Raw genomic sequence first — 20423 nt, forward strand, 5'->3', positions numbered from 1 at the left:
CCTAACTGCATGGTAAAGAGAACAGAATTGAAACTGGCCTAATCATTTTATTTGATCGGTTTTAAAATCTAAAATTCTTGTACTTGTTAAATTATTTTTCATTATCATCATCAATGCAATATATTGCCGGTTTGCACCTGTTACTTAATGAACTAAATAGATAATAAAAGAATATATTAATAAAGAAAAAAATGTATAATATATCATGCTAAACAAAGTTTATTAATGAAATATAGTAATGTACAGTTTTATTTACAAGTAGCTATGTACACGCTATTTAGAAGCTCGTTCAAAATATAATGATCAGAAAAATATTTCTTGTATACAAAATTATGTTTCTGCATTTTTATAAATACAATAATTTGTTTATATCTAGCTGGTGTTTCAATTGTTTTTGTTAAAATGGTTTTAAGAGTGGACATAATTTTTCCACCATGTACGGTTTCAAAACCAGACTTCACTTAGACTGCAACATTAGTGTGCCAATTTTAAAACGCTTTAATTGTTTTTTTAAAATAAATTGGGAAGTCCTTCAACTACGCCTAGTTTAGGAGGATATTTTCTTTTTCTTTGTTTTTTTTTCTCGTTTTTTGAGGAAAAAAACAATGCTTCTCCTATTAATGTACTACTGTATTTTATATTGTTTAAAGGTTGGTATGGTGATTTAACACTAATCAAGTCAAGTTTGTGGTATGCGTTTCCAAAAGAAAATAGTTGAAAATGTCTACTATCTATTATTTGTAACATTCATGTTGTGTTTATGCATTCTATTAAGGACCACTACTGTAAGACCAATGGTTTTGTGTCTTGATTATATTCACTCAAATGCCTAGGCAATTAATTTTAATTAACTAATTGTGAAAAGCAAAAAAAAGTTAGTTTGGAGGAGAGTACTAAATATAAATAGAATAAAAGTCTTCCTATAAATAATTGTTAGATTCTTTAAATTATGTGTTTTCCTATCAAAACAATTAATGTTAAAATTTGCTTTTGTATATAAATGGTTTTTAAAAATAAACATTACTAAAAACATTTATTGCATATTTTATTAAATTTAGTTTATAAAATTACTTATTTTAGGTGTACTGTACACTCATGTACCCTTAAGCCTGGTTTCCATAAAATCGCTACACGACAGAGCGTAGCAATTCTATGGAAACGCTAGAATTTATCGGGGATCTAGTACGCGAGCGCTAAATATTCTTTGGTACGCGTATACGATTCATCGCCGAAAAAATCGGAAAAGTTGAACATGGTTGAACTTTGCCGATTTGACTGCGATGAATCGGGGAGCCTACCCGATTGCGTTGGCGACATCTGCGCGTGTATCGATTTTAATGGAAACGTTGTAGCGACGGTGTAGCGAATTTATGGAAACCAGGCTTTACTGGGACAAAAACCTGCATGGATAATGTTGCATGGCAACTACTCCATATTCTGGGTGTGGACGTACTGTATACCTATGTCCTCTAACTAATTTGAGTTTGAGAAATAATCATCACCAATTGAGTTTGTATAAATGTTCTGTTTTGGGTTTTTGAATTTTTGGGAGCTATTGAATAAGATTTAACATTAGAGTTTATGATTTGGAATGATCAGAAAATCGTGTCATATATTAGGAATGTTGTGACAATAATTTTCAATGTGTTTTTTCTTTGTGCGATAATTATTTTACTATCAGTTAAATAATGACTGATTATGCCACTTATTTCCATACTTTTTAAAGCTAGGATTACTGCAGTAATTCTGGGATAATAATAATAATAATTCATTCTTATATAGCGCATATAAGCAAGCTCTCAATGCGCTGTAAACAGTATTACCCCAGTCATTTGGATCAAAAATTGAAGAATTGAAAAAAAAAAAAAAAAATTAACATGTATTACAGTTAGTAATGCGCAGTTGTGTTTTGATCTATACCAAGTACGTGGACTCAACTCTCGATCCCGAAGTCCAACATACCATGCCACACGCTCTCACAGGTTAAAGAGAAATCCACAGATGTAAAGTTTATGTAAGAGGGTACTATTATAGTTACTTGCTACACACTAAACTATTCATTTAACAATGTTTCTAAAAAGGTGTTAAAGTTTTAGATTCAAATAAAATGTGTCTAAGGTGAATATTTAGTTTGCATTTATAAATACATTAATAATTAATAAATTCTTCAGAAATTAAAATTTAGAATAAATAGGTACATTAACTGAATACAGATTTCATGGGTTCTCATTAGCAATCAAAATCACCCAAAACCAACAATCAAATCCGAGTCTACTCCAATCGCCTGATAAATCGAAAACGGTTAAACAGTTTTTAATCGCTTGAATTGGTTTGTTAGATTGCCAGTGAGAACCTGCTAATAGCAACTTTTCATGTTCATGAGGTACAACGCAAGTACACACCTCGAGTAAAATATGCATGCTCATGTTTCTAAGCATGCGTATAGTGGCGCTTTATGAAAACGAAAAGTTACTAATAGCCCACACCTAAAACTTTCTCTTATCACATTAACTGGCAGTGTCAGTAGAAAAAAAATTTTTTTTTTAAATCTTAATCAAAATTTGTTTTTCATTAAAGTCATTAAATTTTTTGTTAGAACAAGGCCTTAATGCAACAAGCAAATGATTTTGAATAGTAACTGATTTGTATCAAAAATTTACATCAAAAATATATCATTATAAGCTACATTACAAACTTGTTCGGATCGACATATATATTTCATTGGTCCTCAGCAGTTTGACGTTATTGGTCTCTGTATAAACAGGAGCTTGGATATCCACATAGTTGAGGAGGTGTATTCGAAAAAATATTTGGTTGAAGAAAATTATCCCGTTCTTCGCAGTTTGTTAAAATACACTGATTTATTCCTCCTTCTTCTACTAAAACAGATGACAATATTGTTTTGTTTGTTTTCAAATACAAATTTTCCCGAGTAACAACACACTCGTATGAAGCCTGAATCATGTCGTGCTATCTGGCGCACAAGACGTGACGTTTTTAAGAATGTTTTCAATGTCTGTACGTGGCGGCTTCGGGCCTGGCTCGGGAGTATACGTGAATGTAAGTCCTGTAGGGTAGATAATCCCATCTGTTCTCACAAGTGATACTGGAACTTGCGTTGGTTGTCTAACCCATCGCCAACCACCGCGGAATGCTGAGATATCAGGTACTACACATAACATGTATTCAGTTGATCTATGTAAAAATAAAATTGAAAATTAAATTGTATCTGTTTAAAAACTAATAACTAATCCTAAAATATAATCCTTCTTGATATATATATATGGTATTTATTTATTCATTTATAAATCGTTCCACTGTGTGTACACGTATTACCGGATATAAACAAATAATTATTTAATAATAATTGATAAAAAACAGAAAATCCAAAATAGATGTAATGACATCACATGACATCTTTAATATGCAAATTAGATTTTTTTTGTTTTACTCCCAACCATAGACCAACCTTTTGCACACCACAAAAATAATTACAAAATTATCCCATTTAGTATTTTAAATAACCTAATTTATTTTATTTATTCAACTTCACACTGAAAATTAATTGAACATCATCACATTTGTAATAAACCATTCAATACACAGGAACAGTCATGGGAACTTGCTAATAAAATGTTGATAATATATATAAATAACACCACCAACCTGAACATAGTTTCTGCTTCTACGTCTCCAAACCATACTTTTAAACTAGGGTTGAAGTTCTCTCCATTGAGCTCTAACATTGCCACATCCCCACCTCCATTTAACTGTAGTTCTGTAACGAACGGTACCGGGCTAACAGAAGCTTTTACAGGTCCCATACCCTCGTAGAAGCTATACTCCGCCTTATCTGTACTAATGATCGTCCACGATGCTCCATCGTTGATCATTTCACGATTTGCATCTCTTGAACAAGGCGTGGCCTGGATAAAGTATGATAATTATTTGATTTAATCTACCTTCACAATCAGATGTATAATGCGCGTAATATTTTTATTTGACCCAAAGCAAGTGAGTTAACCGATGACATGCAACAGTTCATATAGTTCATCGCTTATGATTGGTCAACTAACCTGCTTTGCGCTTACGTCCTTACGCTCATTTCCTAGTGGGAACCAAGCATTAGTATATTGCAACTTACCTGGAACTGTATAATCCGTTCCTGTGATAAACAAAGGTACATTCTTTCAGTATCCTTCATGTAAAAAGCACACTTGTGGAGTTGTGACACGGGGTCATCAGCGTCTAATACTGCCATCTGCTTCTCCACCTTGCGGATAATCTAAAATGCCAATACATTTTAACAATTAATATGACATAATAGGCAATAGATATATTAATAGCACAAATTAAGTTACATTTTAAATAGCCATATGTTTAATTAGCTTTGAAGAGAATAATTTTCCACATAAATGTATTATTGAGTAGAAATAATGAATAGAATGGGACAATGTTGTGAAATACCAAAATTGTCTTCTAAATCTAAATTTTGTTGAATTAAGTTTTGGGAAGATCATGTTATTATTAGAATAATAATAAATAATAATAGATAGATTTATATAGCACAAATAAACGATGTTTCTATGCGCTCGACAATAAATAGAAAGAGTGGAAACCAAATGGGAGAGAACAAAAAGACAAAAACACCAAGCTAACACCCAAACAGGAGTATGGGGATACACCATCACCAGTTGCCGAAAGCAGACGCGACACTGCAGGATGTTTAACGTTAATGATGCGATACCGTACAAGAATCGGCCAAGCATCTGTGCCCTAAGCAATCATTTATACCATCACTTACCAGCCTAGGAAGAGCCATGCCTGTGATAGTGTCCACTAACTTGATTGTTGACCCATAATGAATGTACCCATCACGTACTGTGAATTCCTCACTTTCAGATTCATCATCATCCACTGAAATAAAATTAAAAGTTAGAGCTTGGATGGGAGACCATCTGGGAATATCTGGGGTCCCGTTAGGCATTTGAAATCAGCACTGCTGACTCTTATGGCAGCTCCTGCATCTAGTATCTTCCTCAGACGTATTGGCTTATGCCTTTCCTCTGGTCAAGGTTGGCACTGGATGAGAGAAGCCCTTGATCAACTTTAGGATTAATCAAGGTGCTTTAAACAGTCCTGGCTTTGTTTGTATCAAACCTGTTAGTGGCGGTAATTATCGCTGTTGGTTTCAATTGAATCAAATAAAATAAAGATAAAATAAATAGAAGGTGAAATAGTCAAAATATATATATATTTTTTTATAAATTCCACTGAAAATTAACATCTCGACAGGCATTTTTAGTGAGATGCTTTAACTACAGCACTTCATTAATCCTCTATGAATTGGTTTTTATGTTATTCATTTCAGCAACATTTTAAAAAAGCACATAGACGTTGAGTGTGCCAGGGTGTGGCAAAAGAGATGGGGGGGCCACTGTCGCCATAAGCCATGCCACACCAATTCCCGAATACTTACGTAAGTGTATCGTAAAAGCACCCCACTGTTGTGAGCTGGCATGGAAGTTATTGTTCTCCACATGGAGGTACCTAGTACTGACTGTTTGCGACCTTAACCGATTGAACAGCGCCACCGTTGATCCTGATTGGATGCAAACTACGCAAGAAAAAAATTAATACAATATAAACAATACATGAAAATAATTAAAACTCAAAATGGAAATTTAAGAAAGCAAAGTTTGTTTTTAGATTGGCGTGTGAAGATATACTATTATGTGATCTATCATCTATCAATATTTTTGCTTAAGTAAACATATTTAAGAAGTGCTAAAGTGAAAAACTAATGCTTTATTTATCAAATCAGGTCTTTTTATCTCAGGAACGGACTGTGATATACCAAATAAAGAAACAGTTGCCTCAAATTTATAAAAAAAAATGTTAAGAAACAAGTAATATGTAAAAATATTTGCTTAGGTTATTTTAAATAAACAAAGTTAAAATGATTTTTGATAAATCTGAAACAAAACCTCAAAAACTAGCTATATATTTTTTCCAGTATCATATTTTATGATACAGTGTCACACACATACTACATGTTACACCTGTGTTACAGTATATTTAATTTAATTTTAATTTATTACTATCTTTACTGAGGGTAGCCTATCCAGTTCCAAATAGAACTGATCATTCAGGTCATATATGCCTGTATGTGGACATTAGGATAAAAATAATATGGTTATTTTTAGTTTGTTATTTATTTTAGCCACTGCTGGCTGGCAAGTCCCATCTAAAGCGCTCAAGTTCGCTGTCCCCCTGGTCTAGCATGTGTGATACTGTATATGTGTTATTGCTTCTATTGTAAAATCCAGAAAATAAATTGAACTGAAATTATATACTTACGTTCAGAATTTTTCAAAGACTGTTTCTTTTTGGAAGGCTTTGATATGACTTTTATTCTTTTACTGTTGAATATACCAAGGTCATCACCATTACCATAAAACATCTTTACCGATAATAAAAAGTGTTTTCTTTTATCAGAGTCAGAGATATAAAGTGTTTTTGCCGCACAATAATCCTGTGAAACAAAATTTACAATTAATATTGTCAAAATGTTAAAAGATCAGTGAAAATTAAAGATATATTATAAAAATATAATTTTCTAAAATTTGCATTTGTTGAATGCCATTTTAATCTCACATAATAGTTATTTACGTTGACCAGAAATTGGAACGAAACAAACTTATTTAGCTCCTGAAAAAATGTAATATTGGGTGAAAATTATGATGATAAAATTAGTAAAATTGGTTGAAAATTATTTTACAATGGGAGAATTGAAGATTGGTATTAAAATCAAAGGACACCTGAAAAAAATCGGATGAGTTGTTTGGTTTACGTTTAGTATGATACTTCAAAGGTGGTTCAAATGTATACTTCTCTGGAAATAACATGTGCATATCATTTACATGCTTTGAACCTTTCAATGAGTGGAGTTGTGGCTTGGTGGTTATGATGCTTGGCTACCACTCCAAGGGTCCTGGGTTCAAGTCCCGTCACATGTCAGGATTTTTTCTAAGGACCAAATTACTCCACTCCCAAAGACTTGTAATAAGACTTTGTTTATGTAGAGCATCTTGTGTATATGTTTGTCTTGTGAACCTCTGAGGGTCCCTAATGATCAGCAATAGCTGGATGGATCACCCTCATTAAAATATGGTTAAAAAAAAAAAAAAAAAAAAAAATCAGAAGGGAGGTCATTTGAACATATCTACTGTACTAAGGGCCTGTTCAGACCTATGGTTTTGTATTGTACGCAGCATACAACTCTACACAGGTCTTAGTGGAAACCGCCGCCTACAACACTGACAACACTTGAATTTGTATAAAAATCCCAATGTACTGTATTAAAATACACAACTCTTACGACGCGAAAGTTACGCAACGACAATTTTAACCCAAGTCACGTCAACAACCCATCAATTTGATTCCTGGACTAACTGTGCCAGATGTTTACCCCGGTCAATGACACTTCAATTTGTAACGTAAGTGTTAGTTGAGTGAGTCTGAACACTTTGTTATTACGACGCTAATTATAATGTGCCCTCGTTTTACGATAGGATGCGAAATTTGGTACAGCTGAACATAGCCAGAGACAGGGTTATCAGTACACTTTTTGTGCCAGAGCCAAACAGCAGCTGCCACATATCAAACCAGATAACATACAGGATCTTTAAATATTCCTATCTACCCTTATGATGTTCTTAAATGATAACGAAATTTACTTTAAATTACTGACAGCGGTTTATGTTTTCTGACAAATATTTCACTTTAGTGTTAAGTGCTTTTAATTGATATACTCATATCTTTAATAATAATCTTTAATAATGCGTTGTTTTGTTTAGTCGTTTGTATTTTAAGCCTTATCAGTATTTGTTTAATTTTGGTTGTTTGACTTGTGTGACTTATTATATTTGCCAAATACAAACTTAATCTTAAAATATAAATGTATAAAACATTCTTATTGTATCATTTAATTGAATATGATAATATTTTTTGATAAAATCTTATTAATAGCATTGACAAATAAAATGTTATTAATATAGCATTAACAAAAAAACACCACTGTGTTATTTATAATATTTGTTCATTATAAATTTGTAATTCAATATAGAAATATAGAGTATAAAGCATGGTTCCCACTAGGGATGCAACGTAAGGATGTAAATGAAACTAACTTGACCAATGACAAGCAACTGATAATCCATCGCTTGTGATTGGTCAAATTACTTGCATCCTTGTAGGAACCAAGCATATAAAAGATAGAAAGCACAAGCAGCAATTCAAGAAAATATCATATTAATTATTATTCTTTTATTAAATATTTTTCATTTTAATAAATATTCTTGTCAAAAGATAATGCCTATATTGAACTTGAATTATCCAAAAAATGCTAAAAAAAAAGTACATCATCATAAACAGCGAATGAGTGGCCGAGCAGTTATTACAGTGGAACCGTAATTACGTAGCCATAACATTAGTAAGGGTTCAAGGCTCACTCGCTCCATGGTTCTGGTGGAAGAACAAGTCTTCTCGGATACTATAAACCGTAGGTCCAGTGTACACATCTACTGTACTGTGGCTCATGCGCACTTTGAAGAACCTAGTACATCTATTGAAACGGGTTGGGGTTATGTATACGATGTAATATTCCACACACACAGCTACTGCCACTGATCACAACTTGGCTCATTGTGCAATTGGCACTGGACCCTTTTTAGAGGTGTTTACCACCTGTTGGTTCCATCCTCCATTAATGTACATCTTAGTGAGAAGTTGAATAAATAAATCATGTATCATGGCAACTAACAGTGGGAATTTGGCAATCTAGTTGAATCAGTTCCAAAGGTGAGATAATTAACATTTCAGCTATTAGTATTATTACTATAAGTGCATTGTTAATAATCTGTTATAAATTCTAAGAGTGTGAGCGAGCATAGTGACTCTGAAATCAGGTTGTTGATTATATAGATTTAGTTCCTAATAGGTCAATCGAGATGTATATGCATTGGGTGCAGACTACCTCCATTTAAAAGCAAAATCAACTAGATTTAAACTAGTCACCTCCAGGACTAGTTTGGTTATCTGCGGAAACGTATCATGCACATAAAATACATGCATGGAAACTGGATGTATTTTATTCTATGATCTAGTATGTATAGTGCTAAATTTTGTCTTTTAATTTTAATTAATAATCAAATTAATTAAATATTTTAACAAAATATTTTTATTTTTGTATTCACTTATCAATTTAAATTTGACTAGTTGCACCTGTATATATAGGACAATAGCTGAATTGGGGTAGTTGATATTAGTTATCACAACATAGAGTGGTTTAAAGCCTGTGCTTCAATCTAGTATTCTGTAACCATTACAAAGTATTAGTTAGACTAGATCCTTTGTTTAAAACAAAAAACCCTAAAATATATTAAACTAAACTGTTTATTCATTCTATCATTGTTATACAAATATGTGTTAATTTGGAATAATAATTTGGATATATTAATATCAAATTTTTCTCTGAATGTGTCTTGACAATAAAAAAACTTAATGGTGGTAAACTATAATTTTATGGGTACGTTAATATATTAATGTATACATTGTATTAAAATGTATTAATTTACAAACACTATTTTTAATATATACACAATATACCGATAGATAATAAAATGAAATTGCATGTAAAATTTCATAATCTATTATCATTATCACTATGGAAATATGAGAACTGAATTATTCACAGAAAAATGAATCTGATCATTATGGATGATACTTTAATGTCATAAGATTAAGATTAAGATTTCGAGTTATATCTCACTCTTCGAGGAGAAGGGGCTATTGTTGGTTTATCCAGGTAAGCTAGGCACGAAATAGACAAATAACTTTCGACTACAATAACTACAAATTTAGTGGAGTTTAGTTTAATTAAATCAGACTTAATTAAGTATTAAAAACAAACCTGGCGATTCAGTCTCATTAAATCAAATTTTAAATTTTTAAAGCGCAATGTGCTGACTTCTACTTCACATTTGACTTTTGACCAGTTCCGTTAAATTACCTCAAAAGTACATTTTACTCAGCTAATCGTGTTACCTGAGTAATTTACCCCAAAAGTTTTGGCAACTCTCTCGAGGTGTTAATTGTTCACAGTATCATTTACTTATTATATGTGGAAATCTAAATAAAAAACTGTCACTGTTTTACCATTAGGCTATATTAACACCGAGCCCCGATTCGATCTGGTGGTCACAGAAAACTATGGATTATATTACGTTTTTCGATCATGCATACATTTTGTACGGGAATGTGGGATTGCGATTTCTTATATCCGGTCACCAGACCGAAATCAGTTTCAGTGTGAACTGTGTCTATTCTTACCTTTCCCTCCAAATTTAACTGTTGCATATCTTGGTCACTATTTCCAATTCCTATGAAAGCACAAACTTGCGCCCCCGCTTCCGTCTCTCCATCTGACAACATTTGTTCCCTTTTCTTCTTCCAGCCGGGCCCAAGGAGGTATATTGAAGGAGGAGGACAGAAAAACCTATAAGCAGACATAAAAAAAGATGTGATACAGTTCGTAGTATCCATCTTATTGTTTTACTCCGCGTCAAAAATTGAAGCTCTGCTTTTTTTAATGGTTTAGGTCTTGGCCTAGCCTCTTGTTAAAAGTAGGTGCGTTATAAAAAAAAATGAATGTTTTATATTCGTGTAATGGAACAAGTAAATTCATTCGGTGAAAGATGAACATTTGTATTATTTTTACCTCATGACATTCATATTCATATTCATATTCATTTATTTTCCAGAAGACATATAATACAGTCAAAATACAAACACAAGAAAACTAACACCAGTCTGGCAGATTGTAGAAAAGTGACAAAGTCACTATGTAAGTACTCTCCTTCTGGTGCAGACAAAAATAACAAGTTAACAGCAAATGACATTAAATAAGGCAGGGAAAAACTTAGAGGATCAGTCACTTCAATAGGGAGGGTATCCCACAACCTCGGAAAAGAAATAAAAGCAGAGTGGTAAAATGCATTGGTACGAGAACCCATATGCCTAAAAACTAATTTATAATTTCTACGAGACATTATTTGTACCATTGCACTTGTAAACATTCTTTATTTGTATACTACATTATTTGATATTGAATATTTAAACCACCTTTTGATAACATCTATAGTAGGGTTAAAGTACATAATATAAGTGTAATGTGTTTTCTTGGGGGTTCCCCCATTCTCAAATTGCAAAACAAATCAAATAAAAATTAAATCACCATTTCACAGGATGAGAAGAAGAATGAATTTAAAAAAAATAAATATGTCTCATTTTTATGAAGTAACGCCTTTTTTCACCATGGAAAAATAACGGAAAAAAAATGTATATATATTATTTTCACACACAGCTACTGTCATGGTCAGATTAGAGAGTACCTGAATTCACTGTAATGTCATGATGTACCATTAAGGGAGAAGCATGTAGTTGAAAATAATTATCATTATTATCTGCAAAATCCCTTACCTTTTTTCATTACCATATGATTTTTGAGCTACTTTGGCATGTTGAATAATAATTTTTTGGTGACATCGATCTTTTAAATATTCATTCATTTTTTCTTTTGTTAAACGCTTCTCTTTCCTACAAACAAAATATAATATATTATATTTATTATAGTGACAAAGGCAATGAAGTAGAGTACCACCAAGAACTACTGCCCCATTATGGAAGCAACCGAGTGTCCATCCTATTCAAAACCAGAACATCCATTTATACGTATACATTATGATTTGGACGTGTAGCCATCTGTCAACATACTTTTTATTTTGACAAACTTACCTACATAAATTAACGCTCCAAATTATGGACTCTATGAAAACCAGAGACTTTATCAAAACCAGATTTCTTGAGATTCAAAAGTCTCAATTTTTTTTAAAACATTAAAAACACATTCCATAAAATCAGACATTATTGGCCCATTTTTGGGTATTGGCTGTAGAGCATACTGTACTAAAGAAAAACAATTTCATAATACAGTAGTACCCCCTCTTTTGGGACAGGCTCAATTAAGGGGACACCACTATTACAGATACACTTTCCAAAAACAAGGAACAATACCGTATACTACGGCTAACACCTATTCTAGGGATTTTCCGAAAGGGGACTTCTTAATGTCCCAATGGTGTCCCCGTAATAGAGTTTTTACTATATTTAATACAAACTGCATGTACTAATGTAGTACTGTTACTGATACATACCGTCTAAATAGTAATCCATCATCTGGCCTCGTAGGGCTGCCACCTAATGCTGTTGGGGACGGACTTGGTGCTGGACTGGGAAGCGTTGGCACAGACGTGGCCATAGATGTGATGGTAATAGGGCTTGCTGTTGCCTGGGAGATCATGTCCGTTGTAAACAACTTCTCAGCCACTGAGCTGTGTGTGTTGTGAAGAACATGCGATGCATCTGCAAGAAACAAACACATTATTAATATAAATATTGACATCCCAAAATTGTATGGCATAATTCCAAGTTATTATAGATAAAGTAATATTGTATACCATTAAATCATTTCTTTTAGGTTGATCTGGATAACATGACATCAAATAATTCAAAATGAAGGGATTATGCAAACGTTATTCTACTGTAGTTACTGCAGTAAATTTGTTTACTAACCTGTTTACTACAATTATTTACTGAGCTTTTAAAGTAATCTTACAGACTGTTATTACTTAATATTTATAGCAACCATATAACATTATTTATCAATTTTCATCTTCCCAATATTTTCCTGTGTATTTAGTGTTTTTAACACTATGGCCAACTCCTTTTGAAGTATTAAGAAGATACTTTGTTGGGTCTCAAAAGTGTCTCCTTAATAGGGGTTCTAATGTATATGTATTTTGCAATGGGGTCAGGGTTCCTGGACAACTACACCACGGACAACTACTGTACCACCCGGAAAACTACCCCTTGGACAACTAGCCCCTAGCAAAACTACCACCAAGTAAAGCTAATGTACCCCTACAACAACTACCCCATAGGACAGTTACCCTTAGGACAATTACCCTTATCCTAGGTGTGGTTCAGGGGTTACAGTAGTTGTCCTAGATGGGTACAGTAGTTGTCCTAGATGGGTACTGTAGTTGTCCTATGGGGTAGTTTTCCTAAGGTATAGTTGTTGTCGTAGGGGTTACTTGTCCTGAAGGGTAGTTGTCTTGAGAGGTAGTATTTCTAAGGGATAGCTGTCCGGGTGGTAGTTGTTCAGATATATTTGCAATGTTATCTCTGAGAAAAGATACAGCCATAGTGGACAGCAAGACATTCAAACTTGTAACCCTCTGGTCAAGAGGCCATAGAACACCTCCAGCTGCACTAACCAACTTCCTCGCAAAGTACATACACTAATCAATAAACAAATAAGAGATAGTACTTTTTGTTTTTAATAATTTATAATTCTTCGCTTGTTCAATGTTTGTGTTTTGCTATTCGGAATGGGAGAATCAAAAGATTAGAGTTCCCACAATCGGATAGTCAAGTTCTATCTCCATGGCAACTTTCATTGGATATCTACGCAATCAGACAACAAAAGGCTAAAGACGGACATTCCCCTGTGTGTCGATATGTAAAATTCCCAAACAGATTCCAGTCAATTTTCCCAGCTATTACCGATTCAATGAAAATTTCATGATCCTTATAAACATCACAGTTTATAAAAAATGGATATAAATAGTTCTGGTTAGAATATAAAGAAACCACATTATAATAACTAGCCATATTCTAGCTAACTGTATGTTTAGGTCTCAATTTTTAGACAGAAACATCCTTCTTTGCTTTCTGGATTTGTTTGCTTCAAAGAGATATTGAAAGTGTTAAGATCATGTCCTGAAGTGTCGATTTATTAATGAAATTGTGGTTAAATTGTTGTTTCTCTTTAAATGTTAGAACATTTTTTTATTTTTAGAAATGTTTAAATAGTTATTTTATGAAAAAATATTCCCACATTATTATTACATTCCCAGTAACAGGATTATCTAACAATAACATTATACTATCATCATTTTGTTTGTATTTAAAGGTCAACCATATTATGTACAAAATAAAACATTACAAGAGAAAGTACAAGTGGCACAACCCTACGATGAACCTATACAAAGAATTGTATTATACACAGTAATAATTATTGAGAGAACAACTACAATAGAACAATAAAACTGTTTCTTATTTTAGTTTTCATAAGGACATGATGATGTCATATCACTACCATATTTAAGCATACCACTATTTGGGCACTTCACACTTTAAAAAAAAATTGTTTGTATGTGTAGACACAGCTTTATACTATTCATTTTATATTCCATGTAGCATGGAATATGTTTTTAACACCTGTGACACTTTCAGTAGAATATTTATTTTGTTTTTTTGAGTCAATAAATAAAGTGAATCTGATTTGATTTCCAGAAAAATAAAAATTCTTATACTAAATACACTTTTAAACAATTGTTATACTGTACCCTCAATCAAGATAATTTCCCAGTTTTTTTTTCAGACTTTGAAATTATTTTAAATCTTCAAAATCTTCAAATACATACTTATAGTAAACTAATATGAAGTCCTATTTTAGATATAGGGTAGCACACTTTAAAGATGTATTTTCCCCCTGAAAAATTAATTCTTAAAAATGTTTCTGTTGAATATACCATTTTAATGTCACCAAGTGAATATAATTTTTCAGTTTTTTTTCTACAGAAATGATTAACTTTAATAAAGCTAAAAAATAATCTATTCAAAGTCTGATTTTATTAATCTTTATTTTTTTTCATGTTTTTGGGGGACAATACATGTTTTGTTTTCAGTTACTTCATGTACAGAAAAGCATGTTTTCTCCAGGTACAGTACGCATATCTTTTGAGTAAAGATTATATAAACAATGTGTTTTTGGATTAAAGTTGTACAAGAACCTGACAGTAGGAAGATAGAAGCATCTCTTGTGTTGCATCCTATGGCATGATTAATGGGTTCACTGACTCAACATCTTGTTTATGTTCTGAATTCCAAGCTTTAAATCCTTTAGTAAACCAGTTTTAACTAAAATATAATGGCATGATTGGTCTTTCAAAGGAAGAAGAACTTAAACATAATTGATAATTGAAACACTTGAAGGCAGGGTTCATACAATGTACAGTACCATTATCTAATAGGGATGTTTAATAAAATGTTAAAGACACCTTCCCTACAATTTGTGACGTTTTGTAAAAATAATACATATATATTACTTTAAAAACATTAAACCAAGTCATTCCTTGTCTTAAATGTATGTTTTATGGTAAATTATGATAAAAAGTGAGAAACAATGCACTACCTAAGTAGCTCGTGGCGAATGACCTCTCGTGGACTGTCTTGTCCTGTTTTGTAGGCCTAGCTGGTAAACATCGGTAATGTACGAACATCGTAGTACGCTAGCTATATACCTAGCCCGACGTTGTATAGTTGCTGCGTTAATTGTCTTTCTATTTTAGCCAGACTCCGTTAATACAAATTGGGGAAAACCCGGTATTTTCGCTGAGTCTTCCATTTGTTTTGGCCTCTTGATCGATTGAATAGGACCATATAGTATTATTTTTACATTAAATATAGTTTGTGATCTTAAATTAGATCTAAAAAGGTGTCTTTAAATATTCGAGTTGTAGCTCTGTTTTCAGAGAGAAAAGGCCAATGTTGGTGTATCCACGTAAGCTAAGCATGAAATAGACTTGATTTTATTGTTTAGGCCATATTTTTTTAAAAGTGTTTGGCCCCTCTCTACAGATACATGATGCAAAAAATGAATGTTTTAAGAGCTTTGTCTTACCAAAAATATATTAGACATGACAAATGCAATGAAAAGTTGCAATAAATTATTAAAATAAAGTTGGTTGATCCTAATAATTATTTGTTTCTCTGTCGTATTGTGTACAATATTTTAAATAATTACTGCCTTAGAGAAAAGGAAAAAAAAAACAGATAATAGTCCAGTTGTTGTTTAAAAACCTTAAAAACATGATCAAGCAATTTTTATATTTTATTTTTTAAAAAAATATCAAAAAAAGTAATGAGGCTTCAAAATTTGATTGAAACAATTGTTCACTTCTTATGTAAGTATAAAATTTACTGTATAAGAAATGACTAAATTAAATTTATATACAATTTAGGCCAACTGTATAATATAGTTTTTGACTCCAAATCAATGGCCTAAAATAACAGATCCAAATATATTCATTATGGACAAATAAAATCTCATTACTGGTTATTATGTGAAATAAATGGATAATTTTACATGCTATATTTTCAAAATCAATACATCTGGGAATATAGCAGGTTTAAGCCCACTATCCATATTAACAGGCCGATGTATGAGACACGCTCTCACTGTACAAGTGTATATGTGAGAAATTTAACCGATGTGTTATGGCTAAAAATCAATGGAATATGTTTTAAAACACAAATCTATAAATGCTGCAAATAGTGTTTTCATGGTGAATCAATGCAAAGCTATGAATATCAAGAAGGTTGGGATTTTGTTGCGTCGACAGATCACGAGAGGAAAAATCACTTCGCATATGCTGGAAGTGATATTGGCTTATAAAAACCTACAGTTGATTGATTTTAGAGTTAAAATTAAAAGCATTCTTTTAACTGTACTTACCTTCCCCGACAAAAGGGAAATTGAAGTCATCGAAGGAAAAGAACGAGTTACAAGTACCGTAAGCCATCTTATTTCGAGAGCTTGCTTGCAGAGAACCTCTAACATGGACCTAACTAACGTGAGCACTAATAATAATATGCATGATATGGTAAGGCTGGCAAACAATATATAAAGAGATGATAAGCGACTGCCTTGTTCAAAGCTACCCAGCTGTTCTTTCAAAGATATCTCTCACGCTCCATAAATTGTTAAACATGTTTGGGGCATTGTGGCAACCAGTTGCGGTAAGTGTGCAAATAGCACAAGGCCCCTGAACATGCATAACACATCCTGTTACCAATTGATTGCATGTGTATTGATCTTTTACTTGTGTATTGTTCTCAAGATGGTTGCTAGGTCAGGCGTAGAGAATCTTTTTAATTACATGTAACTGGTGCAGGACTGAAAGGCAGCTTCAAATTGGACCTACGTCTATTGTCCTGGCTCTGTCATTCATATGCAAATCAGTCTTGCCTTTTAAAAAAAAGTGATTTTTCCAATACTTTTCATAACAATAAAAACAAAGCTGAATAAAAATAGGCGATTATCAACCAATAAAATTGCTATTAAAAGGTCACTGGTAATTAAAAATATGATAGAAATTGAGAATATATGAATTAATGAATTTTTAGCTGAAGATAACAAAATCACAAATCAAGCTAATAATTATAGAATCAAGTTACAAATTTACAAAATAATTAATAATAATTCACACTGTAAATTAAGTAATGTTTTTATTTCAATGTTATTGTTATTTTGAAAATAATAATTTAGTAATATATTGAATATTCTAAATACTGTATAAGCAATTTGTGAATAATTTGGCATTTAAAAATCAACTTTTACTAAATTTTAATATGGTTAAAAAACAAACATTTCATGTTGAATCGAAAATCTTTTGTTTATACTAGCATGTATTTTCTTTCAAAGTTGTTTGATCTGCACTTGGTGGATCACCTATTGTGATTGTATTCTGAATTTTAGAATAATTGATTTAAATTATCTGCAATGTCAACCAAAGACTATACTACTATACTACTATATATATAACTATAAAGTGTTAAGATAATAGTTTGAAAGAAAATAAAGACAACCAAACTGATTGAAATAAATAATTAATAAACACATAAAGAAACAGGGAAATCTGTTTTCCAACCGGAATTCGAACACAGAATCTTCTGCTTGATATGCAGACATCCTCCTTAGACCATTGCAGCTTTCATTGTATGTAAAGTCTCATTGGATAGCAACATGTTGTATGCATGGGTTGGGTGGGGTGGGCGAAACAGTACAAAATTGCTTGAAATAAATGTATAATAATGTAAAGAGGAAAAAATCGGTTTAAGTAGGCATGAAGAAGACTTTTTTCACTGTCATGTTGTCTTTTATTTGGTTGTAAAAGTAAAAAGTAAATACGGTTCTGTCAGTGGTTGTAAATCTTAACTACAACAGCATAAAAATGGAACAATTCAAACTGATAAAGTTCTTTTATTGTGTCTAAATGCCTACAACCACCATACAAAAAAAATGCCAAAAAAACTTCAATTATAATGCTATACTACGTACCATGTTGCTTTTGTTTCAATCTTTAAACAACAATGTAAAATCAATAATAAAGAACAAGTGAAATTGAGAGGTAGTGGCTTGCATTGATTTTGCTTGTTTCTTTTGTTGGTCTTTAAATTTAATCAATAAAACAAATCAATGAAAGTTCACTTTATATTCTTTTAACACTGTTTCTATTTTCCTAATCAGGTTTTGCTTTCTTGTATGATTCTTTTACTAACTGCATCAGGTATAAAACATCCTTTTAAATGCTACAGTAATGTTATCAAATTTCGGGAGACAGAAGAGGTGGGGGAGGGGGTGGATATGAAGAGGTGTCACGAGGGTTTGATTGAAACTATTGCATGTGAGAGAAGTTTTAGTTTATACAACACTGCGTACTCAATATAGCCATAGTGCAATTCCAATTCGTGCCTACAGTAGCATACATGGATAAACTCTCATTGAATCTATTTCTCTCCGAGAAGATTATTCTGCTGCTACTGATGATGATGATCATCATCATTATGATTATAGATCATGTAAAACTAGTAACACTGTTTGTGGCTAACAATGGCTACAATACAGTAACTAGATTTATTTATAAACTACATCAAATATTGATAACACAGAACAACAGGTGGTGATTATTAGAAATTAATCATTATCAATGACATAATTAACTTGGACATTGACTTTATTTGTTTAATTATTCGTGATATCTGATTCATCTTATAAACTTGGCTTTCAATATAATTACAGTACAATACAAAATTAACAAAATACCTAATCAACAATTTCATCAGAGGCTGTACAAATAATACATTTATTTTTAGAATAAAAAATGGATGAAAACAAACAAACAAAAATTAAAAATAAAAGATCCAAAGATTATCAAATATAAAGAATAAATTTGTAATGAAAAGAAATCTTAAATTAGATACAGTAGATAAAGCATACAAGAGTTTAGTTAGATTTATGTATATTTCTCTATTATTTATTTTAAAAAATAAATTATATAACTTATATAAATAATATTTAAGGAATAAATTATATAAATCACTGTTTCAAATACAATACAGTCAAACCAGATTTATTTTAATAATTACAAAGATACTGAATTAAGTCAAATTCATGTCTCGAAAAGAAATGATGATGGTGAATTGTAGGGATGTTCCCACTTGAGGTTTGTGGACTGTACCATTTAGAGAGAGGGGTGTTCAATGAATTTTCTACTTTTCGAGTATATCTCGCTCTTCGAGGAGAATATGGCATTTATCGGTTTATCCAGGTAAGCTAGGCACGTAATAGACTAAAAGTTACCAAGCTGGTCTATTCTTTATTTAAAAGTGCACATATCATAATAGTAATACAACTAAAGGTCCTTTGTTTATGACATGCCAGTAGAAGTAGGTTACAGTAACAATTACTGAACATTAGTAATAATTATGACATTAAGGTCACAATTGAAAGTTCGGCTATTAATTAAGGAAATGTCACTGATCACTCACTCATTAGGTTGTCAATACTGTGCTGTAATATGAGCAGTGTGTGAAAATAGAAATCCTTATAAGCCTTCTCAGGAGGTCATTGGAATATTCAATGAAAGATTGGCCAGAACAGAACAATAGTGACTAATGCACTGTCTACACTATCAACCTAGTTTGACAAAATATGGTAGTGATATTCCCAAATATAGTAGTGATATGATATCATCATGATATATGGGCACATCACATTTTTATGATAGTGTAGACAGAGCTTCAAGGAGTGATTTCCTAGCATTTAGGACAAACAAAAAAACATTGTTCACATCCCTTCCCTCGTGACATTTTGGAGCAATATGGTTTGTTTACTAACTAGACATATCAAATTTAAACAATACCATCAAAAAGCACCAGTGGTCTAATGGTTTAGGACATCTGCAGAAGGTTCCGGGTTAAAATCTTGGTTGGGGCAACTTTTTTTCATTCTCACAGATTTCCTCACCTTTATGGTTTTAAATTAATTATTTAAATTTCAGTATATTCGGCTGGTTTAGAATTGATTCTGTGCTTATACAGAGGGGGTTAATTTCATACCAAAGGCAAGACCAACAGCCTGGTGAATAAAAAAGTAAAATATAAAGGGGTGTATG

General features: G+C 32.1%; 1 protein-coding gene across 4 annotated transcripts in view; it reads right to left on the reverse strand.

Annotated features, from left to right (window-relative positions):
• Positions 1 to 1967: 1967 nt before the first annotated feature.
• Positions 1968 to 20423, reverse strand: part of LOC144848869 (recombining binding protein suppressor of hairless-like) — a 32963-nt gene continuing 14507 nt past the window's right edge. For 2 of the 4 annotated variants that reach the window (XM_078705807.1, XM_078705809.1), the window contains exons 3-11: positions 12276 to 12483; positions 11542 to 11658; positions 10393 to 10558; positions 6361 to 6535; positions 5480 to 5617; positions 4805 to 4917; positions 4145 to 4285; positions 3667 to 3926; positions 1968 to 3195 (exon numbers count right to left, since the gene is read on the reverse strand). In XM_078705807.1, the coding sequence (XP_078561933.1) occupies positions 2961 to 3195; positions 3667 to 3926; positions 4145 to 4285; positions 4805 to 4917; positions 5480 to 5617; positions 6361 to 6535; positions 10393 to 10558; positions 11542 to 11658; positions 12276 to 12483 (1553 nt within the window). In that variant the 3' untranslated portion in view covers positions 1968 to 2960. Of the gene's footprint in view, positions 3196 to 3666; positions 3927 to 4144; positions 4286 to 4804; positions 4918 to 5479; positions 5618 to 6360; positions 6536 to 10392; positions 10559 to 11541; positions 11659 to 11856; positions 11980 to 12275; positions 12484 to 16702; positions 16821 to 20423 lie in introns of those variants that run through there. The other 2 variants (XM_078705810.1, XM_078705811.1) reach the window with 2 other exon arrangements.

This window comes from Antedon bifida, chromosome 7, assembly GCF_963402885.1.
Source record: "Antedon bifida chromosome 7, ecAntBifi1.1, whole genome shotgun sequence".
NCBI lineage: Eukaryota > Metazoa > Echinodermata > Crinoidea > Comatulida > Antedonidae > Antedon > Antedon bifida.